The sequence below is a fragment of the Manacus vitellinus genome, unplaced genomic scaffold (genome assembly GCF_001715985.3).
Source record: "Manacus vitellinus isolate BGI_N305 unplaced genomic scaffold, ASM171598v3 scaffold_41_pilon, whole genome shotgun sequence".
Taxonomy (NCBI): domain Eukaryota; kingdom Metazoa; phylum Chordata; class Aves; order Passeriformes; family Pipridae; genus Manacus; species Manacus vitellinus.
Genome location: NW_021940545.1, coordinates 3297886 through 3324225, shown reverse-complemented (window position 1 = coordinate 3324225; position 26340 = coordinate 3297886). Strand labels below are relative to the sequence as shown.

The following is a 26340-nucleotide window of genomic DNA, read 5'->3' as shown; positions in this document are numbered from 1 at the left end:
TTTCACTGAAGGAAGAGTTTAATTTTTATCCACATCAAAGCCACAGAGAGTCAGTGACAAGGTAGGGAGGGTGTGGATTAAAGCCCACTGAGGTGTTTGTTTATTTAAGGTGAGCATGGAGTGTTTTCCTCAGTGGAAAGGAGGAAGGAACACACACACTGATGGCTGACTTGCACTAGTTCATGCCCTGGCTCCTCACCTTCATTACCTGAGCACTCTGGTGCTTTCAGCCTCCTGTATTTCTCGAGAGCACACTGCAGTTGGTTTGCAGGAGTGAAGGATGGGCTATTCACCTGTGTCTGCATCCAGGCTGTGGAGCTGTGCTTCATTATTATGAGGAGAAAAATAAATGCACAGCTCCCTTTAATTGGAGCGCAGAACCAGGCCTGGAGGGGAGAGGAGGTTGCTGCTCTTGAGTACAGAGAAGAACAGCAGAGGAAGGGGGTAGATTTGCTCACCAGTGGTGTATTTTTAAGAGTAATGAGCTCTCTTATGGCACATTCCCTGAGGGCAGCTGGATGGAGCCCTGGCTGCTGCAGGGGCTGCTCTGTGGCCCGTGGCAGGGCAGCAGGAGAGCCTGGCCCCCGTTCTCTGAGCTATATATATCAGCTGTGCAGAGAGGCCGTGGCTCTTCAGCGCTGTCACGACTGCTGCTCCCCAGCCCAGTTGCTTAGCAGCAGAACTCACGGAGCTGAGCTGGGTTTTGGGCTGCTTCCAAGGGGTAGCAGCTAAATGCAGCGAGGCAGAAGGGTGATATACATGCTGGTTGTGTCTCTGTTGCAGAAAATTTCTTCATGCACAGCCTGCAAGGTTCCTCTCCACAGCATCCGACCAGCCAGGCAGGAGCCAGGACCTCTGCTGACTTCCAAGAGTTTTAGTGTACTGAAACCAAGCACCACTGCATACATAATCCCCCTGGATCCCCCTGCCCTTCTTCCTGGACTTGGAGCACAACCAGATGCTCCAGAGGTGGAGAAAAAGCACAGAAAACCCAGGACTGACGTGAGCTCCAGGACAGGAGCAGCTGCCTCGAGGGATGCTCGGTTTGGGAGAAGTGCCCCAGGGCTCCCTGCACTGGAGCCTGGCCCAGCTGGAATGGGGGGCTGGACTGAGGGGCTGTTTGACAGGACCTGAAGGCCAGGGTGGGAATGTCCACAGGAGTGTGTTGGCCCCAGTGAGGGGTTTTTCCTGAGACACACGAACCCCGTGTGCGACGTGAGCAGCTCTCTGTCCGTGGAGGGGACAGCTGCCTTCTGAGATGGCACCTTAGCCCTTAATTTTAAACCTACTTTAATCAGTGTTTATTACGCTGCACAAGACAGGGGGAGAGGGGGGAAAGCAAGGCAGGTTAGAACAAACCCATAAGTATCAAACAAACCCATAAGTATCACTGTTCTCTTTGTATTCCCTCCCCTTTTCCTTCCCTGGTTTCATGGCTTGGAGGGCACTCTGACACACTTTGTGTTCATGGAATCATAGGAGGGTTTGAGCTGCAAAGGAATTTAAAGGTCATCTGCTCAAACCTCTCTGCCATAGACAGGGACACCTTCAACTAGACCAGGCTGCTCAGAGCCCTGGCCCACCTGAATATTCCCAGGGATGGGGCATTACCCACCTCTCTGGACAACCTGTGCCAGTGTTGCACCACTCTCATTGTAAAAAAATGTCTTCCTTATATCTAGTCTATCCTCTTTTAGTTTAAAACCATCACTCCTTGTCCTATCCCTGCTAAAAAGTTTGTCCCCATCTTTCTCACAAACCCCAGCTGAAGAGATGCAACACTTGGGGGGCCTCACCAGAGTGGGACAGAGGGGCAGAATCACTGAGCTGTTCCTCTTTACCAGTTCACCACCCCCTCTGGATGGAGTGATGTTTACAGCACGTGGTTCTCTATTCATCCACACTAAAATAATTGCAAATGGAGTTAATGAGATTGTTGGGGACCTATACCATAATATTCACCCAGATCTTGGTTCTGTTTAGCCCTAATTTGGCTCATGTGAGCGTTAGGTGTGGCATTCTCTGAAGGGTGCTCCTACATAAAGGCAAATTTCCACTCTCAAAAAAATAAAGTTAACTGCTTAAAACTAGGGACTGAATGCTAAAAGGTGATTTTAGTGCATTTCCCATTTGACTGGAATGTATCCCTCAGCCCCAGCCCCTTTTCCATGCTCCTGCAGAGCTCCTGGTGTGAAAAGCCACACTGGAGCAGTTCCCAGAGTCACCTTCTGATGGATAGAGCAGCACCCTTGGAAAGGGGATCCTGTGCTTAGTGCTGTTTCTCCAGCACCTGGCTTGAGGGAGGGTCAAGGAAACCTTTAGTCACCTCTTCCCTGCCCTGTAACATCAAAGGACCCAGGACAGAGTTGGTGGAAGGGTGTTCTCTGATGAAATCGTGTTTTGCTTCTCAGTGACAGACACAGGACTGGGCAGTGCAGAGGAGTGACCTGGGTGCTACTGCCTTGGGTGACTCTGTGTCTGCTGAGGAACAACCTGAGGTACAACATGTCCCTTTACAAACCCCCAGACTTCCTCCCCCTTTCACAGCTGTTGTCAAACCTTTGATCACCCCCTGCTGTCCCAATTCTTTCAAAAACAAAAAAGGTCTGAAGCACAATTTTACCTTTGAACTGAGGGAAAACTTAATCCTGGAAATAGGCTTGGTTATTTTTAGCCCTAACAGGTAGAACTGTTAAAATGCTCTGGGTTTGATTATTGGCTTCACGGTGCAGAAGTCTCCCCTTGGTCTAATGACATTGTGTATTTCCTGATGTTTCAAAGGAAAATATTTTTTTTTGTAAGTTATTTTCTCCCTCTGTATATCAGAACCATTGGGGAAAAGTTGCATTCTTTAGTTCCCAGCCACAGAAGCCTTTACAAAAACGTTCCTATAGATGCAATGGCTGAAACACTACTTGGATAGAAAGTGTTGGATGCTGCTGGGAACGGGGGTTGTTATCCTGGATTAAAATAGTAGTTCTTTGCACTCAAGCAGATTAATCCTCTTGTTGTATTGGCTTCCCAAGTTCCCTTCAGTCTGTAAACCCTACAGTGGAAAGAGACATTTTTTCAAGGACTGCCAAGTTCTCATACCATTTAAACAGTTTCCAACTGATGTCCTCTCTGAGCTGCACGTTTTGGTTCACTACTCTTAATTCCAATCCCCGCTGGGTTGCAACCTTCCCTCCTTGGAAGGAAATAACTTTCAGAAAATGCAAAGGATGGAGTCCTGAGCACAGCCCTGCATATTTGCTCTGGTCACACGAGCCTGGGCCCTTCCAGCTTTCCCAGAGGCAGCTGTGGCCCTTGGGAACAGGGATAGATATGTCCAGCTCTGGCCAGGATGGGGTGTGTTACAGCTGCACTGTCTGTTCTCAGTTTTAAACAAACTGTATTTAAATTTGTTAAATAAAATGATGGTTTCTAAGAGCCAGGATACCCTGCAACTCCATTACAGAGCCAGTGCATGGTTGGTGTTTCTCTCGGAGCCCGAATCCTGTTCCTGGCACAGAGAGCAGGGACTGAGCAACTCCTTGGAGGTTCTGAATGGATTCACAGCTTGAGTTTGATCTCTTCCTCTCCCTAAAGAGGCTGCAGCTCCTCTGTGACCTGCAGCTGGTGAGTTAAAACAACTTGTCATGTTTACCTAAATCCTGAGTTTCTGCTTGGAGGGACAAAAAAAAAAGAAACCAGGACCCAAGATCCCCCAGCGGGTTTAACTATAAAGTATGGATGTGTTCCCATTTGTAACTATGTACACAATCCCTTTGCTTCTATTCCCACCAAAATCTGATCCCTGCTCCTTTTACAAGGAGGAATTTCATTTTTAGGTGCTTCACAGTATAAGCCTGGGTGGAGAGAGGACTGCAAGACTCACTTATTCTTTTCTCCTCTTTGAAAATTCTCATTCCTGCCTGGCCTAAAACATAAGGATTTGACAGAGGACAAAACACATTTCACTTTTTAAAACTTTTTTTTTTTTCCTTTTGAGAGAGAGACAACCTCCATCATAAAACTCAGTGGGAAAAAAAAAGCTCAAATTAAAAGTCATTTGACAACCACCTTGGCTTCCAACAACTGAACAAATAACGGCCTCTTTGCAGAGAGAGGTGCTAAAATCTGCCTGGAAGCACAACAAAATGGTTTTCCACACCTGATTACCCACACATTCACCAACTATTTTCTCCCTACCTAATTATAAAAACAAGGAGGCCAGTAATAAGACAGTTTTAAAGTCCCTGGAAAGCTGAGCTCAGCTTTCGGTTCAGATGGCTTCGGTTCTTTCTTTCTCTCCCACCTGCCTCCAGCACCTTTTTTACTCCCCTACATTCACCAGATGGTCCAAAACATGCACAGCCAGCCAGGCTGTGGGTCCTCAGTAGTCCAGGGAGATGAGCTGCTGCATCCATCCATCCATCCATCCTTGAACCAACGGACCCTGCTTCCTCAGGGCCCATCCCCTCCTCTGAACTCACTGCCAAAGGGCAAATCCTTTACCTGGGTCTAGTGGAGATTAGCATGCCCATCATGTCCCCAGACATGCAACCAGGAATGTTCAGGATGAACCAAACACAGGAGAGCAGCTCTCCTCAGTCCACGTACTGGGTCCTTCCCAAGTAAGGGATGTCCACGGACTGGATGATCCGGCCCGCCGTGCGCTCCTCGAAGATGACAATCTGCAGGACACAGGGGGATCTCTGAGTGGGAGTCCTTCATGCAAAGGCTGAGTTACTCTGAGTATTTTTAGGAGGAAAAGGCACATGCTCACAGCAGGGGAAGGAAGCATCACTTAGAGGGATCAATCAGGGCCAGTCTGAACGGTGACCGTGATTCTCCCTCGGCACCACGTGGTGCAGAAGTGAACCAGCATCACATCAGGTGTGTCTTGATTCTCAACTTGATGCAGTGCTTTGAAGTTTAGCTGCCAGTGTCTTAATGGTTGTCAGAGCCAGAGGAGCTTTAGAGCAGCACCTTCCCTAATTTTTACAGACCTTAGGAGGTAACACTCTCCCTTTATTGTGCTGGCTTCCAGCTGGAAATGGGTAATTAATATCCTGTACATGTCTGGCTCTTTGGGACGTGGCTCAGAGCAGGATCTTTAACAACACAAACAGGCAAAGAGCAATCCCCCCCTTTCCCCTCACCTCGTTGTCCCCTTTCTTTAACCAGGGCCCAGGAAGGTAGAGAGTTTCCTGAGGTCCAATTTTCCAGTAGCGGCCCAGGTTCTGCCCATTGACAAACACCACTCCTTTTTCCCAGCCCTGGAATCAAGGCAGAACATGGAATTACTGATGCAGCTCTGCTGCCTCGTTAACATCCCCCCAGGAAACTAAATCTGCTTTCACACTTGCATTCTTTCCAGCCACTTTCCACAGGTTTTCTGCTTGCTTTCCCTGCCCAAATCCCTGAAGCCATGAACATTTAAGTAAGCCCTGTTGAACAGGAGTTATCCTTAATGTACTAATTAAAGGGATAAAGCTCTCAAAAATGTGCAATTCATGATTCATGCTTGCACAGAAAACTTCATCCTTTTGAACATCCTTTATTCCTTCCCAAGCATGGAATATCTCCCCTCACCTCTTTCCCAGGTGACAGAAATACTGTATTGCTGCTGACTGGCATCATTTACAGCAAAGTATTAATGGGAAAGTGAGCAGTAAGTAATGACTGGTTGGCTCTGAGGGAGGGAAGTCAGAGGAGAAAGTTTAATAATACTTAATATCTCATCTGAAGTTCTATGCAGGAGCAGCAATCTTCCACAGAAAGACAACAGGAATGCCAACTCTTATGCCATAGCTATAAAGAAATGACTCTTTCCATATCACATCAAGGATAAAACTAGTCCTTCCTTTATTTTTTGTGCCCATTAGTCTTCTAGTAAATAGAAAATAGCAATTGTATGTCAATAAAAAAGACTAAGTGGTCATTAGCAGCTCTGCAGGGTCAGTATTTTTCATCAGGACAACCACAGACTGAACAGAATTACCTCCCAGCTGGAGGAGACTCTACACCCCAGAATAACAAGACCACAAGAAGACTAAAGAACTACAGAACTACAGACAGAGCTCAGTCACAGCTAGTGCACAAGAAGAGTCTCTCTAATTAGCTTTTGAAAAATCTTGATCAAGAAAAAGCAGGACTTGCCTGTAGCTTCAGGAAAGTGTCCTGTGGCTGTTGCTCTATCCACAGCCTTCCACGGAAAAACGCTGGACCAACAAAGTAATCTGGGACTGAGCTCCATCCAGAAACTTCCTGCAGGCTGAAAGAGAGGGACCCACTTCAGACAGGTGTGTACTGGAGCCACCTGGCTGTGTCTTCATGGTCACAGCACTGGGAGCCCAGCTTGTGGTCCAAGAGAAGGGTATCTGGGGCTACCATCAACTCTGATACCAAGTGACAGGACAAGGGGGAAGGGAGTCAAACTGAAAAAGAGAAGGTTTAGATTAGATATTAGGAAAAAATTCTTGGCTGTGAGGGTGGGGAGGCCCTTGCACAGGTTGCCCAGAGAAGCTGTGGCTGCCCCAGCCCTGGAAGTTCCAAGGCCAGGCTGGACGGGGCTTGGAGCAACCTGGGCTAGTGGGAGGTGTCCCTGCCCACGGCAGGGGGTGGAATGGGATGAGTTTAAGGTCCCTCCCAACCCAAACCAGTGATTCTGTGATAAAAAGCTCTGCTTCATGTTGGCTGAAGTGCCCATCCTCCTCCACAGTGCTTGCTACAGGAAAACCTGCAGAACTGACAGGATTCAAACCAGACATTCCTGCCCGGGAACACGAACACATCCTTGCAGGTTTGCAGTAATTAGGGGCAATCTGACATTACTTCTTACCTGTGGCAGCAATTTGGGAGCAGGGCACAAACAGAAGAGGAAACAAGGAGTGGAGAACCCCACAGGCACAAACAGAGGAGGAAACAAGGGGTGTAGAACCCCACAGAAGCCTTGAGCCTCTGTCAGAATATGTTCCTGCTGACCCTTAGGAGCTGCACCTCTTGGACTCAGGGAAGTTATTGATCTGGTGCAGCCTGACTGCTACTGAATTATTCAACTAAAAGCCTGTGACAGTTCCTTTCACAACACTCTGCTCCCTCCTCCCCCGTGGGGACTGTAAGCTGATTGTGTTCCAGTGCTGCTGGTCAACAGCCAGGAACTGAGGGCAGTGGGGACTAATCTTGCTTTTATTTGGGCATGGCAGCTCACTTGCTTTAAATGTTCCTCACTGGAAATATTCCTCTAACACCCTGCAGCCCAAAAGGTTGGGAGTTACCCCATCAATAAACATCCTTCAGGCAGCCCCCCAGCACCTGGTAAAATTGTCCTTGGAAATTTCCAAACGTGAACTTTTTTCCTTTGCAAAGCCACTGGAGTTTAACGTTGCCTCTCTCTCCTTCCTACACAAACTGGGGGAGCTGTGATATCTTGGGGGATTGCTCATGAGTTGCTTTCTGGTATTAACAACATCACTGAAGAGTCTCTCTGGATCATGGCCAGAGTCCACAGGGTTTAAACATGCCTATGATTTTCTGTATCTGCTGACAGAGACTCCTTGATGTCCCCTGACAGATTTCCTTTCTTGAATTAAAGCACAATAACATAGAAGAGAGGAAGCCATCTGGATTGTTAATGCACTATTAGTAGCTTTCTAGAATTAATCCACCCCTTGAAGTCTGAATTACTAAACATATCAGCCATACTGGTGATCTCCAGAAAGACCCAAACTTCTCCAACATGTGGGGACCCACCCCTTTGACTAAGCCCTGCTTTTACCTACCTGATCTAACCTGCAAGCTGCAAGGAAATCTTCAAATCCTCCACAGAGTGAATACATTTCATTCTAAATAATGGTATGGATAATCTAGCACTATTTTCTGCACTATTTCAGGCAAATCTATCAGCAAGGAACTTCTCAGTGCAAAAATCCACCTCCCTGCTGTTACCTCACGTTGCCTTTCTCATACATTTAGCTGCTCCCTATTAGATTTTGCACTGCTGGTAAACAGGTGGGTTCAAAGGAGGAAGGAAAAAAAAATGTTTAAATCCCACAAACCTTTTCATGAAGGCAGGTTTCATCTCCAAACTGTAAATCTTGAAGTTCCTCAAGGGGGTTTTATTCAAGAAGACGTCACCAATTAAGCCTGTGAGAGCAATTGGGGGTAATGAAGAGCTGAAAAACAGCTAAAGCTGATGGATTTTCCTATTTGAATGCAGGGAACAGCAGGGGATGGAAAGCAGCCACGTTCTGCAATGGAATTAGAGTCCATATGGTCCCATTGCTCATCCAGACTGAGTGGGGAACATTACTACACTTTGGCCTCTCCATTCTCTCCTTTGCTTCAACTCACCAAGTCATTCAACAACTCCAAGCAGAAAACACTGTTGGCACATGCAGCAGGTGGGGGGTGGTTGGTATTGTTGGGTTTTAGTTTATTTAGATTTTTTTTAGAGCAGTGAATCAGTCACTTCTCTAACAGGCACAGCAAAATATGACAAGGGCAAGCACTGATGCCCAGTGCTGGTCCAGTGCTTTTCATCCAAGGATCTTAAGGCACCTTAATCAGTAATTTACCTTTATCTTGTTATAACTATTCTCCCTATAGCAGGCAAAGCCTGGGTCCTGCACTTGAGGCTGCCTAAGCACCTCCTCTGCATTAAATAAAATCAATACAGTCACGTGCCTAACTCCATTAATCTATTTTATATAGCTTTTGCATCTAGTTTCCCTGCTAAAACAGAATCCTGGGGTTTCAGCTTCTTCCAGCTCCACAACTGTGTGTGACAGACTTGAGCACTTCAGTAAATTCTGCTCAACAGGATGCAGTTCACTCCTGATACTGTGTGAGTGTTTAAATGGTGTGATTCTCCAATATCAGCCCCCCCCCGGGGGAAAACACAGATTAAAAAAGGTATTTTCCTTCTCTCCCTGTGAAGTAAAATGCTCACAGAGCAAGAGAAAGGGAATCTGAACATCACCTAGGAAACCTAGAGGAGAGCAAGATTCAGTGATGGCCTTGGGTTTAGCTGTACCCCTATAAAAGAAGAATCTTTAATGCAAGGCATTAAGCAGCCACAGCTTTTCACCTGTGACCCTCCAGACAGGGGGTGATGACATTTTTTGACACATTCCCTCCATCCCACCATTCCCACCAACTCCCAGTCATGTCCAGCACCACGAGAGCTGCACTGGGCCCTTAGTCTGGTGCTGTGCAAAGCACACAGACAGTTCTGCAGGGCTTAAACTCAGCACAACTCTCCAGGACAGTCTGAGAACACAGAACTTAACCCACCTTTCCTCTGCTCATTCAGTGCCAGGCCATAATTGACACGCCCACGGTTCTCCACCAGGAGCTTCAGCTGCCTGAATCCCTAAAAAACAAAAGGAAGAGCATCAGCTGGACCAGCTGGATCAGCCTCAATGCCTGGGTAGCAGAGGTGTTTCAGAGGGAAGGTGGCACCAGTACCCCTGGCAGCTGCCATTTCTCACTTTATTTTAAAGTTCCAGCACTGAGGAGCTCTCAGCCTCTGCATGGAAGTTTTCTGGGGTTTTTTCCTGTTGAATTTTGAAGTCCCATTTGGATATCACCCACAGAGCCAGCAGTGGAGTTTGACACAGGACAGGCTAATGTCATAAATCCTCCCACAGGCCTTAAGAACAACTGGTGTATCCACCCCCTCACCTGCTCCTGGAGCCACACACAGCTCTCTTGACATGTGTTCAATCAATACATTAGTCTTGGTGCCAGGTCCTGCCAGGGTAACACTGCCCTCAGTCTCCTCTCATTTAATTTGAGACCCAAAAGGTGCAAAAGCCCCCCAACCCTCCTTAAAACCTGCTTTGTGCTAAGGAAGATGAAGCCTACACAGATTTAACCTGCACAAACAGGGTACAGGTACTTGATGTCCAAGGTGCAGCTGTGGCAGGAAGGCTGGCAAATTGCGTGCAGCAAAGACTACAATAACTTGAATTTGCTCCATGGAAAAGTATTCCAACCCCACTTTTCCACCACAAACAGTAACTTGGCAGTGAGATGGTGTCCAATTTGGGAATAACAACCATTCCCTGCTGTACCAGCTTGTCTGGGGTAGGTGGGAGGTGCCCTCCTGAGAGAAATTCCTCTTTAGTCATCCTGGCTCTGTTATCCACACACTGCTGCTGTGAGCAACCCCCAGCTAGTTACCTGTCCCTCAGGAATGAAGAGCTCCACTGTTTTGTAGTCCAGCTCACCCACATACACAGTGTTAACAAACACCTGCACAACAGAGCACACGAGACAACAGCAACTTCACATCAATTTTACTAGAACCATGTCTTGCACAGGTTACTGAAGTTGTATCTGGGGAGAAAATTCTCTCTACCTGACACCAGAACTCAGTGTCCACAAATGTGTCACTGATTCAAGTCCAGGTGGGACAAAAAAAAAATAAAATCACAGTATTTCTCAGAATATTCAACATTCTCAAGTTTAAAGATATTTTAAGTTTTAGTAAACTGGAAACTCAAATTTAATTGCAAATGGTAAGGGTTAGGGTTTAGGTGAGAATTGGAAAGAGACAATCACACTCTTAATCTACAAGTTCACATTTCCCCCCATTTCCTGCCTGGTTTTCCAGACCAAAGCATTTCCATCCCACCCCAGTGAGTCCCAGCTGCCCTCTGGTCCCTACCTGGGCTCTGTCACGGACGTGGTTCCTTGTGTGCAGTTGGCCACCACCAAAAATGACAGTCTCATAGAGCACATACCCGTAGGACTGCCCAGTGCTGTCGTTTAGATGCAGATTTTCCATGTTAACAGGAAATTCTGACTTAATGGGCTGCAAAGGAGAGGCAAAAGGAACGTCAGGAGTGGTTTCTCAGCACTGACAGGCTCGTTTCAGACAGGTTTACTCTCTGCCACAGGGTACATCTCCCTGGGAGCCTCCTGGGAGCTGCTCCAGCCCTAATTCCCTCATGGCTCTCTGAAAGCTACAGCAAAGTACCAGAAAAGGGAGCCAAGGACTTGCAGAACTGGAGTCCCAAGAGAACAGAAGTAGCAGGAAAAAAAGGTGAGATAAAAGATTTGCTTCTTTTACATATTCTTGACAAAACATTCCCCAACCTTCTCCTCATGGGATAACAAGCCAGTGCACTAATTGCCTTTTGCACCCAAGAGGTGATGCCTTTTAAGTCTGAGATGCATTAAAATAGGTGTTCCTACCTGTAAGAGAGATGGTAACACATCCCAGAGAGAGATGTACTGATGCAACAGGATTGCACCATAGGATGCCTTGCTTTCAATCATGGGAGGCAGAGGAAGAGGATGGCCTGGGGTGCAAAAAAAAAAGAAAAAGATGGAACAATGACTTCAGCCAACACATTTAAGGCCCCTCCAGACCTTTGGTCCCTCTCCCATCTTTTGGAAATAACCTCCAGCCAACCAACCAACTCCAGCAGAAGGGCCAGTTTAAACAATTCCCTCATTTAACACTGTGGGTAGAACAGTATTTTGGTTCCTGGGTTTATAATTACCTATGATCACGCTGAAGAGTTGTCTAAGCTTGAAGAATTTGGATGTGTAGTCTCCAGCCTCTGTCAGCACAGCATCATAGTCTGCAAAAGCAGCACGTGTGATTTAAAAACATACAGCAGCTCTGGGACAGCTTCATGCAAGAAGTAAAAGCCCAAGACACAATTTTCATGGCACTTTAAGCTGAGTGAATGTCACTAAACAACCACTAATTTGGAGAAGAGCCATTCGTGAAGGAGCAACATACTTTTAGAGACCTAATTTGCACATAATCCAGAATTTCACACAGGATAAAGTCAACAATTAAGCATTTTAACAAAAGGCTGTTGGGATGAAGAGAGATTTATGGTACAATTTGACTTGGTAAAATCAAAAACCAGAATGGTATCTTGGAACATCATCCCTCCCTAGAAAGAAGAGAAGCAAAGTCATCATCTGTGCTGCTTCTGTTTACAACTAATAAGGGGATCCTCCACATCCTGAAATGGGTTTGGAAATAGAAAACACTAATGTAAACCCTCCTGTTAGACAGGTATTTGCTTCTGAGCTCATTTTTTTATGAGAAGGGGTTCTACTGACCATTTCTAAGCGTGTCTCTGTCACTGTCACTAGCTCAGGGGGAGTCAGAGCTGCACTCCCACCACAGGCAGGGCAGTGGAAGAAAACTCACCATAACTGGTGACATCTGACTTGTACTCATCAGCTTCCAGAGCCCCATTCATGAAGCCAAAGTTGGTGCCTCCGTGGAACATGTAGAGGTTGATGGATGCTCCTGTTTTGAGGACACTGGCCACGGTGGTCACCATTTCTGCAAAGGAAGGGCAGTGCCAGAGGGGCCACAGACCACAAATCTGGGCTGAAACACTGCCAGGAATTCAAAGCAGACACAAACACCCTGTCCCTGTCAGGCAGCCACCCCTGTGCAATTACAGTGATTTGTGTCGTGGTTTGTATCTTGTACTGACACTTTGGGACACATTCATACATTCAGATAATCCTCTCCTCTAACTGAAAAAGGGTAAAGGTCATGGACTCCAGCAGGAATATTGCTTTTAAGCAGAGGAGTTCAAAGGACTACTCAGCCAGACTCCTAAACTGAACACACTAATGACCCAATTACAAAGACAATTGCAGGGGATAAGAGAGTCATTAAAACAGTCTTATATAGCTCTGTTTTCACTGCACTTTAGATGCCCTGGAGGTTCTGGAGCTGTTGGTTTATTTTTTTAGTACTAGTCTTCCTAATGAGCTTTTAACCACCAAGAAGGTGCTACACTTGCAAGAGGATTAAATTCACCATATTCCTACAGGAGGTAAAATGCTCCCCTGTCTGCAAGGACAGAATTTGGTGCTCACCATCTGCATCAAAGACATAGTGAGGGCCTCCCCAGTTATCAAACCACCCAGTCCAGTACTCCATCACCATCTTTGGCTGATCTCTCTGTGTCAAAAAGAAAAACAGAGTTAAAATGCATTCAGGGCAGGCTTGCACTCACTCCTGTTTTCTAGAGAAGCATTGTTCAAATCCAGTTCAGTGAAATGGTTTTTACAAGAGTGTTTTCTTCTCAACTGGCACAGACAAAAGGCAGCTAAGGAGCTCTGGACATGTGAGGAACAAGATGCTGTGGGACACCAATGCCCAGAACAGGCAAGCAAAGCTTTGTGCCTCTGCACAAAGCAGAAACCTCAGCACACAATCAGGTGAGACCAAACAATTCTGGACGCTGTTGTTTGGTAGAGCTGTAGCAAAAAAAAAAAAAGACAAACCAACTGTCACTGTTTAGTTTCTGCTAGAAATCCACATTTATAAATGTCTGCTTACGTGCCATGCCACTGCCAGCTGAGAGTTTGCAGGTGCAGGGCAGGCAGTGCCTGCCAAGGTAGAACAGCAGACCTTAGCTGTTAATGCCTTTTTAATGCTGCATATGGTGTTGGCAGGGAAGAATTAGCCTTTGCAGGAATTAGGTCTTCATTAAAGGCTCTGCACACAGAGCAATTGCTTCCCATTTGTCACCCCCTGCCAGCTCCCTTAGCTCCTGCAGAATTCCACCCAGACAGGACAACATGTGCTGCCACTCCAGCCTCGTGGGCTTCATTTCCAGTCAATTTTGCCTTTTATTGGATAGGGGCTCTACCTGATGCCACAGGAATTGGCCAAGGTAAGTGGCATTAAAGCAACTTGTATTTCATTAGGAGAAAACAACTGCCTGTAATCACCTAAATGTTCCAGGTATGGAGCAGCTCTTGGAAATACATTGAATCAATCCATCCCCAGTAAACCAGCCACAGAAGGAATTTTATCACCCTCTGGAACAAAAGCCCATAACAAGGAAAAGATAACACAGCTTAATAATCCCTAAAAACATGAATAACAGGCTTCCTATCTTGTAATTAGTCAGTGTGGCAAAGGAGGAGCTGCTTTTTTGGGGCCATGTTGCATTCATTCGGTGGGGAAGGTGCCACCTTCTGTTCATTTGCAGGGTTTGGGGAATTTTAGAAGACCTAAAGAAGGTGAAAGCACATGCAGCAGAGCCTCTTCTGCCAGCACAGGAAAAGAAAACATGCTAAGTGTAGGATTAAACATCCAGCAGCAAGGCTTCCTTCCACAGCCCAGGAAAAAGCCAAGGAAAGGGGTGAGAAGAGAACTGATTTGGGCTGGGGACAGATGTCAGCTGTTCACATCCTTCATTTGGAGCAAGGAGAGCAAAGGGAAGAGGACAGAGGATGCAAAGAGAGAGACAACCTGTCATTAAAACCAAAACTTGCTGTTCCTTCACTACTCCCTCATCACAATCAGGACACTTTTCACATCAAGTGTTCATTAGGCAATTCCCTCCCTGATTCACCTCTCTGACAGGACAGGGGGTTAAAGATGCTCAAGTGACACACTAAAACTTCCTCAATCTACACTGAAAGAGGTACTGGGGGTGACTGCAACACCCATGACACTGCACTCTAAAACTGCAGTAGAGCAGCAGCCTGCAAACACCCTCCTGAGAGCAGCCACAGCATCAGGGGAAAGGAGTTGGGGAAAAAGATGATGGAACTGCAGGAGAGAGGTCTGACAACTGTGAACTAGGATGTTACTGAGCATCCAACCCCTAAGAACTACACACAGCTGGATGGAAAGGTGCTGGATAACAGCACAGTTAAATCCTCCTTCACTGATTCCAGAAGGATTTGGCCTGATGAGAAGGAAGCCCCAAACCAACACACGAAGCCCAGACAGACTCTCAGTGCTTCACTTCTAACGCTGTCCTGGACAACCTGCATGAACAATGTGTTTCTGCATCTTACCTGTACTGTGTCCAGATATTTCAGTACCCCAGGTTCCAGTTTCTGAAAGTTAACAGTGGCCAGTGCTATTGGGAAAAGAAAAATGTATTAATTCAGACTCATACAAAACGTGAACAAGACCATCTCTTTAGGCATTAGCCCAGCACAAGCTCAGGGGGAACTGGAACATCTTCTGAACCACCAAAATAACCTCCTCAGAAATTTCCCATCAAAGTCTTTGCTTGGTGTGCAGAATCCAGCTGGACCACAGCACACAGTGGAATCCTTGCAGGACATCATTTAGCTCCAATGTTCAGAGCTACTAGAAAGAGAGAGCATCAGAACAGCTCATGGGGTGTCACAAGCTTTAATCAGAGCCTGTAAAGAACATGGAGATCCTCAGATAAAAGGCACCACATAAAGGCAAACTTATGAGAAAGTCCTGTGTGGATGCCACACTGATCTCCCAGGCTTTAGCTGCAGGAATTGCTACCCAGGCAATATCCTACAGCTTGTCATGTCTGTGGGGGTGAGCAAGAGGAACCACAGGACAAGTGAACCAGAGAGAATTGGAATTGGAAGAGTTTTCTGTGCTTCTGCCCCGTGCAGAGCTGGGAAACCAGCTGTGTGTGCTGCAGGATCTTCAGGCCCTGCAGTGGGAACTCCTGCCTGCAGGACAGAAGACACTAATCTGGGACCAGTGTCTCAGCCCCTGGCACACATTTGAACTATTTTCATCCTCTTCTAGCCTGTGGTCACACTGATATTTCTTCCAACTTTGAAAATGCAGGAGCAGTCATATGATTCTGTATTAAAAATCAACTTCTTACAAGAGAGCTGGGATCAAGTCCAGCCCCAGTTGTGTCAGACTGAGCACTTCAAACAGAATATTTACAGAAGAAAAAGCTCACTTCTCACTATTTATACCTTGATTTTAAGAGGCTGATCTATGTACTGTGCTGAGCTAAAGAAACTGGCACAGAAAACATGAAGGGAGAACAAAACAAAACGGGGGTTTAGCACTGATGTAATACATTAGTTGGCAATCCTGAAGGAGAACAAGCCCAACTCTGCTTTTCATGCAGATTAACAGCACACCATGAAAATGGAGAGTCCCCAAAGCCCTGCTGATCCTTCTCACAGGATCCCACATAGACACCACTCCCCACCACGGTCCTGGAGGGACACCAGAGGCTTTATTTTGTCACCCATGAGCCCCAGAAGGGCTGTACCAGGTCAGAGCAGAGCCACCCAGCTTGGAATCATGGAATGGTTTGGGTTGGAAGGGACCTTGAAGATCATCTTGTCCCTGGGCCATGGGCAGGGACGTCCCCCACTATCCCAGGTTGCTCCAAGCCCCGTCCAGCCTGGCCTTGGACACTTCCAGGGATGAGAATTGATTCTGACTCTCCTTTAGCTCCTTCCTACCCACCCTGCTGCTGCCCCACTTGGAGCCTCAGTTATTCCACACACCTGATTCCTGACATTCTGACTCTGATGAGCAGATTGTTGTGACATCCAGGAGTCAAATCGGTATCCAAGAGCTCTCAGCATGAACACACCAGAAAAGGCAACTCCAAACAAGAAGGAGCTCTGAGGCAGCAAACATTCCCTCAGGAGATGAGGGCTAGGCAGGAATTTCCACACCAGCCCTTCTCCTTCCAGCTCTCTGGCAGGGAGAGAGTGACTCTGTGTGGTCACAGCTGAAAACTGCTGCACACCCAAAAAAACCCAAATGAGAACATCACCCTTCACTTACTGAGTTTGTCCCTCTCATACTGTCATATAAAAACAAGAGAAGGGGAAAAAAAAGAGAGGAAAGTCTTCCCCTTTAACCATCTCCATGGTTGAGGTTAGAAAATTAACATTATTTCCGACTGAGGGATGACAGGAGCACTCCAAGACTGCACCCTGCAAACACTTCATTCAGGGAAGCAACTCCTCAGGAAGGCAATGGGAACACAGGAGAGATCAGAGGGCAAGGACAGAGTAAATCTCAGCTGAAATGATCTGGAAATCAGAGAATCAATGTTACACTGTGCCCCAGACAGTCAGATTTTAGGGCTCAGTGGAACTCAGACAGCTGCACCTCCATTTCTTCACAGGGAAAAGGAGCAGGGTGGAAGCAGCATTTTTAAACTTTAACAGAATTAAATTTTTTAAAAGGGAAAACAGCCATCCTTTGCACTGTGCACATCTGATCCCCTCCTTTACCTGCCTAAGGCTGCTCACCCCAAAACAAGCTTGCTGAGAAGGTAAAGCTGCCCCACAAACTACTGGTAAACTTACAGAATGTTAGAATTCAGAATCAAGCTTCTGATGGACTTTTTGCTTCTCTTTTTAATTGCAAAGCAGCTATCTTAGAAATAAGTTACTACTGCTAGTAATTGCTGAGGCTCTTGTTTAATATACATTGAAATGAAGCAATAAGCAGTATTTTCAGCCTTGTAATCTGGCAAAATAACAAGAAATGCTGGGTGCTGCCATCTCCTGAGTCACTGGGAAGTACAGATGGCCAATCCTGTGTTGTACCTCACATGGAAAAAAACACCTAAACCTTTCTGGGAAGGGACTGGGCTGGACAGAACACACTTGGTGGGTGCAGCTTCATGAATGAAGTGTCCTGTTCTCCTTCCAAAGCCGTGTTCCCCAAGGATCACAGCCTTACCTTGTCTCTACCAGCACATACCTCCTTCCACCAAGCCAAATGACAGCCCATTCTTGTTGTCTGAGGTCATCAATAGTTCCACAATCCCTCTCTTTAGCAGGGCCTAAGGTAAAAAGAGGAAAAGCCATTGTATCAGTACACTTTTCATGGCCTTCACCTTTGGGAAGGCAAAGGCAGTGCACTCAAAAGAGTGAGATAAGGACAGGGATTTGAGGTTTTGTGTGAGTTGGGGGTGCTCTTTGATGAGTATTTCACTCCAGGAAGATTGCAACTTGGCCATATATGCTAGATGTGAATTAATCACCTTGCCACATTTAAAGCCCGAGGCCCAAACCAGAACAAAGAATAAGAGCCCCACCTCACATCAGATCCCACTCCCACCAAAAAGGAATCCCTGCAAATCCTGCTTTCCCACATTTTCATCTCTAACCACTCCACTCCACTTCCTTGGGTGCAAATTGCACACAACCCCAGAATATGATGAAAGAGCTCTGCAAAAATACACCCACAGGCCTGGCAAGGGGATCTGTCCTGACAAGTCTGGGGAGCAGCCCAAGCTCTTTCCTCCCTGAGCCATGGAAAAGCAAGGATGAGTTTGCAGACCCCTCCCAGAGTCTCTGTAGCCCATTTAGGGCTCTGAAAACCATTTGTTTGGCATTATGTCCGTAACTTGTTGTACATACACTTCCTATTTAACCCTGTAGGCAAAGTGACATCACTCCATGAGGTGGAGTTGGTGCAGGAGCAGGCCCAGCTCTAACAGATTAACACTCCTGCCATGGGATTTATCTGCTTGAAGAACCCCTGTACACCTTGAGCAATAGGACGACCTGAGCCTCAGGGTGAAGTTGAAGTACCTAAAAGGTTATAGAATGATCTGATAAAGCTGTAGCAGGAAACACAATTTATAGCACATACACACGGGAGGGGTGACCTCCCTCACGTGCAGCAACGCTCTTAAGCATTCAGTGAGAAGAAATTAAACAATAAACCTGTTAAGACACACTGCAGATCTTGTTATCTAACTGACTTTGGGGGCAAACAACCAGGTCAGACTGCTGTGAGATCTACCAGGAAAAGCTGTCCTAGTGGGCACAGGTCAACTCCTTATCACCCACTCAGAGGCAGGAGCCAGGGCACAGTCTGATCTCTTTTTGACAGGGGTAAAGGAGGCCTTAGGCAAACTAACCTGCCTGATGCTGAGCCCCAGATTACACAAGTTTAGGAGTGTGCTGGTTCACATCAACCTTCCTCCCAGGAAAGTCAAAAAGAGAAAACTTTATCTAATGTCATCTAAGAGAAGCAAAACAGGACCCCCCAGGAGGAGCTTCTTCAAGACCAGTTATGCAATGCAGATATTCCCTATTTCCCTATCACCCTCTGCTCTGGAAGACATAAGAACACAGGCTTATCAGCACTGAGAGGGCCACGTGCCTTCTCTTCCACTCCAGGAAGAAACATCCTGGGAAATGCAGCTGCATTAGGGGCTGACACTTTCAAGAGTCTCTGAAGCCACTCTCAGAGTTATTCAGAAGAAAGAACACACTCTCAGGAAGGTGGTTTAGGGGAGAGATTGAGCACAGAAAGAAGCAGAAGTGCCACCATTACCATTTTGACATAGGTCATGTAGTTGGGGTCTTTGGCGTAGGAACCGTATTCATTCTCCACTTGCACTGCAATGATGGGACCTCCTCTCTTGTACTGTGGGCAGCAAAAGGGAGTTGTTGTTCATCATGATTTCTAATCCCAGGGAGCAAAATCACAGTGGCAGTGTCTTGCAGGAAAGATGTACCAATCTCAGATGGACTCAGCTCCACCCTCCCATGCTCCCAAACAGACACAGACAACTACAGCCCTTGCTGTTCCTAGAACAAAACTGGTCCTTCTGTCATTGCTTCAGCCTGCTGCAGTTACACAGAGCTCACAGCCAGTCAGTGCCCAGCCCTGGGGAGGGCAGAGGGTTGTACTTGCCTGGAGAGGGACAACAACACGCATCAGGCGATCGAAATAGGCGTCCACGGCCTCCGTGAAGCCCTTGTAGGTTGTCCTCAGCTGCATCTCTGGGTCTTGCAGCAGCCAGCTGTGGAAAAGCAGCAAACAGAATGTGTTCCAGCCTCCTGCCCAGTCAAGCTGCCAGAGGGAACATCAGCCACAGCTGGGCAGGAATCACTGATGTTCCTGTGCCACAGTGGACAACACCAGGAGTGCCAGTGACACCCCACCAGTCACACTTTCAAATCACCCCAGGGCTCCAATTGCCAATCTCTTCCCCTCTTTTTTGTTCTGCACTTCAGGCCTAAACTATTTCATAAACTTGCCCAAATATTTCAAGGGCTAACCTTATCTCTCTAAAGGTTACTCTGGAATTCCCTGCATTCCCAAGGGAGCTCTACAACCAAGTGCTCCTTCATAAAGATCCCAAACATGGCTCAAAACAAAGCTTCCAGTCATTGTTCCCATTGTTTCTACTTACAAGACTTAGTTCTGTTTGGGTTTAACACAGAAAAGGGCAATTTGTTGAAGAGCACAACAATATAGTGCTGTAACCATGTAAACAGAGTGAGCTTGTGCCTTCCTTGTCTCTGCAAAAGGAGGGATTAACTAATATCCTTCCAGAGGCCTGAAAGACTCAACTCCTCTATGCTAAATGCAGCTCAGCAGGCTTACAAAATCATCCATAAAATGGGAATAGCACCGTTGCTCTTTATCAGAATTTTTAATTTGTCTGATAAAAAAACACGTGGGCCATGTGACAACACCTCAGCTCTCAGAGCCTCTTAGAGCAAGCTGTGTGCTTTAGGGGAAAATACACAGTGTGCTTTAGGGGACAGTACAACAGGAGGTTGGAAAGTTATGGGTCTTTATTACTGCCACCCATTAATACAGATGTTCTAGCAGGACTTTTAAAATAGATCTGAGATGAAGCAAATTCTTACACCAAGCTGCAAATACTGTTCACAGACAGCCAAGGTGCAACAGCAATAGATGGGTTCCCCCAGTTCTGTTTTCTTGCTGTAAGCTTTTATGCCATAACACAATTATCATTTTAAAGATAAACACTCAAAAAAAAAAAATCAGAGGAGCTCAGTAAGATAATGAGTATTCACCCACTTTGGGGACACAGAAAATAAATATCCCCATCCAGCAGCCAGCCATTCCAAAGTAATTCCTTTGAAGGAGGCTCAGCTGTATGATCAGGGAGTTGGGGTTTGTTTGTCCCAAATGCTTCCCTCAGCTGAATTATTTACACACTTACCTGGGCAGACCACCAAGGTCCCATTCTGAGCAGATATAAGGTCCAGGACGCAGAATCACCCACAGCCCATTTTTAGCTGCCAGGGAAAGGAAGGCCCTGGAGATCCAGAGAGTAGCATTACTGTCTGCCTGCAGAATCCCTGCTCCACACACTCCTAATATTCCAAGCACCATGAAATTCAGGTACCCAAACCAGCAGGGAATTGCTTGATGAAGCAATCCAACTATGCTGGATTGGTGCTAAACCCATTAAGTTCCCAGAACTCCAGAAAGCAGAGGGAGGAATTTAAGTCCCCATTGCCTGAACAAGGTACAGCTTTGCTTCAGGAGCTTGAAATGACCCCCCACACACACCCTCCCACCAAACAGGAGTATTTAATAGCAGAGCTGTCTGTACCACATACTCTAGATCCAGGTTTTGACTGAAGTCAAACTTCCCTCTTTGCTGCTCATGGAGGTTCCACGGCACGTACCTGAAAGGCAGAGTTAGGGCAGGGGAGGTGAAGGATAATGCAGCCTGGGATGCTTAGAAAGAAAAGCTGAGGCCCCACTTCTCTTTTTTATGTCTTTTCTCACAACAAGATGTACTGATAACATTATGACCCGCTGGAATTCATGACAAAGTCCCCCAGAGGAGGGGAGATGCTGTGAGGAACTTGCACAGAGCCTTGGAGGGAGGGCACTTACGTGGTGAGGGTGTTTAAGCCACAGGCTTTCATTTTAAGCATCCGATCTTCCCAGTATTCCCTGGGCACTCGGAAGTAGTGCATGGAACCCCCAAATATGCGGAAAGGCATTCCCTCCAGCAGGAACTGGGAGTTCTCTGTCTGCAAGCCAAGGGTCCTTCCCCACAGCCCCAGAGGGGTCAGCTCACTCCAGTTAAACCTGGAAGAGAGAGAGACACGAATGAGCAGCCTGGGGAAGGGATGTGACCCCCTAGGACAGGCTGCTCCTTCCACCTCACCCAGCAGGACCAGCTCTGGCCTTCCTGCTTCTTAAGTAAACCACACTCTATATCACACAGAGCATATAGATTGCTCAGAAGACTATAAAACAGTTGGGAGGTCTTCCTAAGATGTGGATTTGATATTCATTTCACGAGCAGCTTCCATCCTGAACGCCCCAAGCCACTCTGCCACACTCTACAGCTGAAATGCAGCCCTGCTCAGGCACAGAGCATGGAATTCACTTGCTGAAAACACAGGATGGGGAAGCTTTCACTCACAGTATCCACAAACACTTCCATAACTTATGAAATTTAAGATCTCCCTGTCTTTTAGTGGATGGCACAGGGTGGCTGACTTCCAGATCCTTGTTCCCACTGCAGTGTCGCCATCCTGAATGTCTCGTGGGCTCTGGTATCTTCCAGTGCAATGCATGGAAAAAATAAAAACCCCTCACCTGTTCCCTGTGAGCAGAGAACCTTTTCTTTAATTTAATGAACCCCCTGGATTATATTCATCACCAAGGAAAGACTAAGTCAGCTGTCCCCACAAACTTACCTCTGCCCACATGGCTGTTATTAACTCCTATTAACGTTATCTGCCAAAAGAACTGGAGCAAAGGAGACACCAGTCCCTCAGCACTTACCAGGGTGAGCACTCACACTGTCACAGCTCCATCAGGTCAGTTCCTGCACCAAGTTACTGCTTCCCACTGCCTTACAGACTCCCCAGCTCATTTTGGCTGAACCAAGAAAACATTTCACCACCAAGCCCAGCTCCAAAGCAGTTCCACTGCCTCCATCAGACCACCCCAGTTGCCAACTCTGAATACACAAAGTCACACAATGGCAGCTTGTTATCAGAGCCAGATGTGAGGAATGAATTCCCAGCTCCAGAAAGCAAGAGTGACCCACACATTTGGGAGAAACATCACACTGAGAGAAGAGAGGAGCACCTAAGCCTTCAGCTGTTGGCTACACTATGTGTAAAGCAGTTATTAGCAGAGGGGGAGGATGGCTCAGAGCTCGTGGGATTGCAAACCAGCAGCCTGCAGTGACTGCCTGTCCTCTGACAAGACAAGGAGACTACAAAGGAACTAAATCTAAGATTTCCAGGGCACTGCACGGGCTGGCTGACAAGCTCAGAGGGTACCTGTGTAGCACAGCATTCTCACAGGGCTCTGAAACAGCCGGCAGCAGGCAGGGGTAGTACCTGGAAAAGGAAGCCAGATTAGATATTCACTGCCTTCAGTCAACATTCATTGCCAAACCATTCACAGAAACAGTGCTGAGCAAGGAGACAGTGATGTATCCATTCAGAACGTGGTGTAATAATAACAGTTTATGAAGATAGTGCAGAAATCAGTGCAAAATACCAATCTGCCATATTTAAAGGGTGACTGCCTGAGTAGGACCAGGCTAGAAGATGCTCAGCTACCCAAGAAAGTGGGGACAGCCAAATAATGATGTGAGGCTGGGAAATGGCAGCATTGCTCCCAAGGAATGACCAGGAATTTCAGCAGCAGGAGAGGAGGTTCTCAGTCCACCACAGGACATCCTGTGGCCACCTGCCCTTCCATTCTGCTAGAACCATCCCACACAGATTGTAACTTCAGCAATTCAGATCCCAAAACAGCAGCTGCATCTACTTCTATTTCCTGCTGGCAAGTCTGAGGTGGAAAGCTCAAAGGGGTCTGGAGATGCAAAACTTCAATTTTTAAAGATTAGGTTGGGAAATATCTAAGTTTCCCAGTTGTTTCTGAGCTAGACAGAGCCCTAAATTACCCTGCACACAGAAGTACTGCAGACTGTGCCAGAATGAAGGCTGTGCTCAGGAAGCACACACAGCCAGATAAAAATAAACTAATCACTTAAGCTCATCTTCTTAATCCTGGGCATAACTAACTTGGCACATTTCCATCAAGTTTCCTGTCTTAAAACTCCCCAGCTCTAGTATTTTTTCTCACCAAGAAGGACTGGTGGGAAGCTCCCAGACTCCCAATATTTTCAACATATTACCTTAGATATCCTGAAATCACATCTCTTATTAGGATCTCTTAAGGTAACTTCAGAAAAAACACTTGTGTGACTCAGCAGAGCTTCATTCTGGAACAATCCAGAGTTGAATTGCCACAGTTTAAAGTCTACCTGGGCTCTGTGCTTCCTCCTGAGAGCAATTTATAGCTCCCAGGAGATTTTTTTCTCACTTCTATAATGACAGCACAGGTTGCAAAGAACCTTTTTTTGCTTTGCTAAAGGTTACTGGCCTATTTTGTCCCTCAATAGCCATCCCTGGAAGTGCCCAAGGCCAGGTTGGAGGAGGCTTGGAGCAACCTGGTCTAGTGGAAGGTGTCCCTGACTGTGGCAGGGGGTGAAACAAGATAATCTTGAAGGTCCCTTCCAACCCAAACCATTCTGTGAGTCTGTGATTTCATCTCTGCTTCAGGGAAGTCTCCTTTTCTTTTTGCAAAAAAATATCATTCTATTACCAAGCACCCCAGAACTGAGATTGTGAAATTGGGATGGACAAGTTAGTCCTTGATGAAACGATCTGTGTTTATAAGATGGAATTTGAAGTGCAAAATATGACACATGGAACAGGAAAGTCCCAGTTAACTTCTGAACCAGACAGCTGTAAGACACAAACCTAGATGAAGTCCTCTCTGCAAAAGAGGCTTTGGTGTTGAACCACCACATTTCCAGAACAGGTGGGAGAAAAAGCTATTGCAAAAAAAAAAAAGTCATACCAGGGGAAAGAGCCTGGAGACCATTAACTCGCTTTGCTGATGCTACAGGATGTGCTGCAGAGGACAAGGGACTTTGCAGCTAATCCCTAAGCTCCCCTGGACCTGCCTCACGGGGCTTTGCTGCTTATTCTGGGCTTCCCCTTGGCCACAGGAAAGTGAAAGCTCTGAGCTGCCCCTGCTCCCAGCTCATTGTCCTGCCCCACAAGCCCCCAATGCCCATTCACAAGGCTGGGGTAACAATCACCACATTTTGTAGCACAGGTTATTCCCAGGTGACCTGGACAGTGGAGATAAACACCATGTACCAATGGATACAGTGTTTTATGGACACACTCTACAGGAGACAGACTCCCCTGCCTTTATCAGGTATTGGTTTGCAATAACCCTCTCTAAGAACCCACGTGGCACAAACCCAGGGCCAGCTGTAAAAGAATTTGGCTTCTAATTATGCAAAGATTCATCAAGGCTTTTCCATAGCTCTGAGCAGTAACTTCTGACTATGAATTTAGGAACCCATTATAAAATAACCAAGTGGCAATAAATAACTATGTCTTCCCTTGCCTGTATATTCCACCTCCATATATTTCCACGTATATTTCCATGTATATCTCCAGCATTTCATTGTCGGGAAGAGCTCCTGGCACTTGGAAGCCACTGTGCACCTCTGGCTGTAATAGGGGACAGGTTCGTCCAGGAAAGAGTATCACCCCCAAAATGAACCCCCAAAACACACGGGATCAAAGCTAGAACCTTGAATAACTTCTTGGTATTACAGGTGGGCTCCGGAGGAACAGCTGCTGGCCTGGAGTGTGCACACAGGAGCAGAAGAAGGAAGATAACAGGGTTAGACAGGAGAGGTGGGCACGGCCCCTGAGCACCGCACTGCTCCATCCATGTGGCCACCGGTGATAGGGGAACACAGGACGGGGAGAGCCAGACCCAGAACGGGCTGGAGAGAGGGAAACAACACTGTGCGAGCACATCAGGGAGAGCTCCAGAGCTGGGTTAGATCCGCGGGAGCGATTGATTTGCAAAGCGCATCATCCATCAGCACGGCGATGATGCAAAGCCTCTCCGGAGCCAAGGTCGGCAGGAGAGCATTTGCCCAACAGAGAACCTGATTTATGGCGCTGGCAACGGGTCTTCCCCCAGCCATTACTTCTGGAGACGGACAAGAGCGGTGGGTATCAGGTGCAGCGTTTATTTAAAGCTTTAGGTAATTGCGGCGCGGCCGCAGCGCTGCTCGCCCCGCTCCTTCCCACGCTCCCGCTCGGCCGCAGGAATGCTGATGGGAGCGGGGGTCTCTGATCTCTCAAGATGTGATTCTACCGAGCCCGGCCCCCCGCACGTTAATCCGCCGGCAGCGCGCGGGGAGCGCGGCCGTTAATTACGTTAATTCCGTTAATAACCGTCCGTCCCCCGCCCCTCCCGGCCCCGATCCCATCCATCCATCCATCCATGCGCAGTTCTCCCGCAGCCAACCCATTCCCCGCGGGCAGGGCCTGCTTCCCAGCAGGGCACCGCCACCTTCCCAACCCCTCCCCGCCGCCACCGCGGGACCCCCCGCCCGCCCGCCCGCCCCGCCGGGGGCGCGACCCCCGCCCGCCTCCCTCCTTCCCCGCGCCCCGCTGGGGTCTCACCTGCGCAGCAGCAGCCACACCACGAAGAGGAGCAGCGCGGCGGCCCCGATGCGGCGCTGCCGCCGCCCTCCGCACGGCCACATGGCCGGGGGGGACCCCGCCGAGCCCACCGGCCCCGGCCCGCCCGGACCCCCGGGCCGCGAACCCCCGACCCGCCGGGCGCGCACAGGCGCCCGCGCCCCGCCCGCCCCGGCCCGCCCCCCGACCGGGGATCGCACGCATTGGCCGCCCGGCCCGCCGGGACACGCCCAATGGGCACGCCCCGCCTCCCATTGGCTGCGGATGCCGCGCGCGCGCGGGAGGGCGGGGGCCTGC

At 47.7% G+C, this 26340-nt stretch overlaps 2 protein-coding genes across 7 annotated transcripts in view; one reads left to right on the top strand and one right to left on the bottom strand.

Moving 5' to 3' along the window:
- Positions 1-3443, top strand: part of B3GAT1 (beta-1,3-glucuronyltransferase 1) — a 36421-nt gene extending 32978 nt beyond the window's left edge. For all 5 annotated transcript variants that reach the window (XM_018078669.2, XM_018078667.2, XM_018078671.2 and 2 more), the window contains one exon: positions 784-3443. The gene's annotated coding sequence lies outside the window, so the exon portion shown is untranslated. The remainder of the gene's footprint in view (positions 1-783) is intronic.
- On the bottom strand, positions 2902-26130 carry GLB1L2 (galactosidase beta 1 like 2). 2 transcript variants are annotated; one of them, XR_003916033.1, is made up of 20 exons: positions 26026-26130; positions 21383-21580; positions 21100-21168; positions 20697-20792; positions 19412-19520; positions 19049-19141; positions 17462-17543; positions 14794-14858; positions 12853-12937; positions 12167-12304; positions 11499-11579; positions 11188-11294; positions 10658-10804; positions 10171-10242; positions 9280-9358; positions 8043-8130; positions 6145-6259; positions 5145-5261; positions 4498-4676; positions 2902-3046 (listed from the first exon to the last, which is right to left on the bottom strand). XR_003916033.1 is itself a non-coding variant. In XM_029962089.1 (19 exons), exons 1-19 carry the CDS (start codon positions 26106-26108, stop codon positions 4590-4592), a joined length of 1911 nt encoding a protein of 636 aa, XP_029817949.1. In that variant the 5' UTR covers positions 26109-26130; the 3' UTR covers positions 3959-4589. The 2 variants fall into 2 exon arrangements, 1 of the variants encoding a protein (XP_029817949.1); XM_029962089.1 differs by lacking the exon at positions 2902-3046 and having other exon boundaries at positions 3959-4676.
- Positions 26131-26340: the final 210 nt, after the last annotated feature.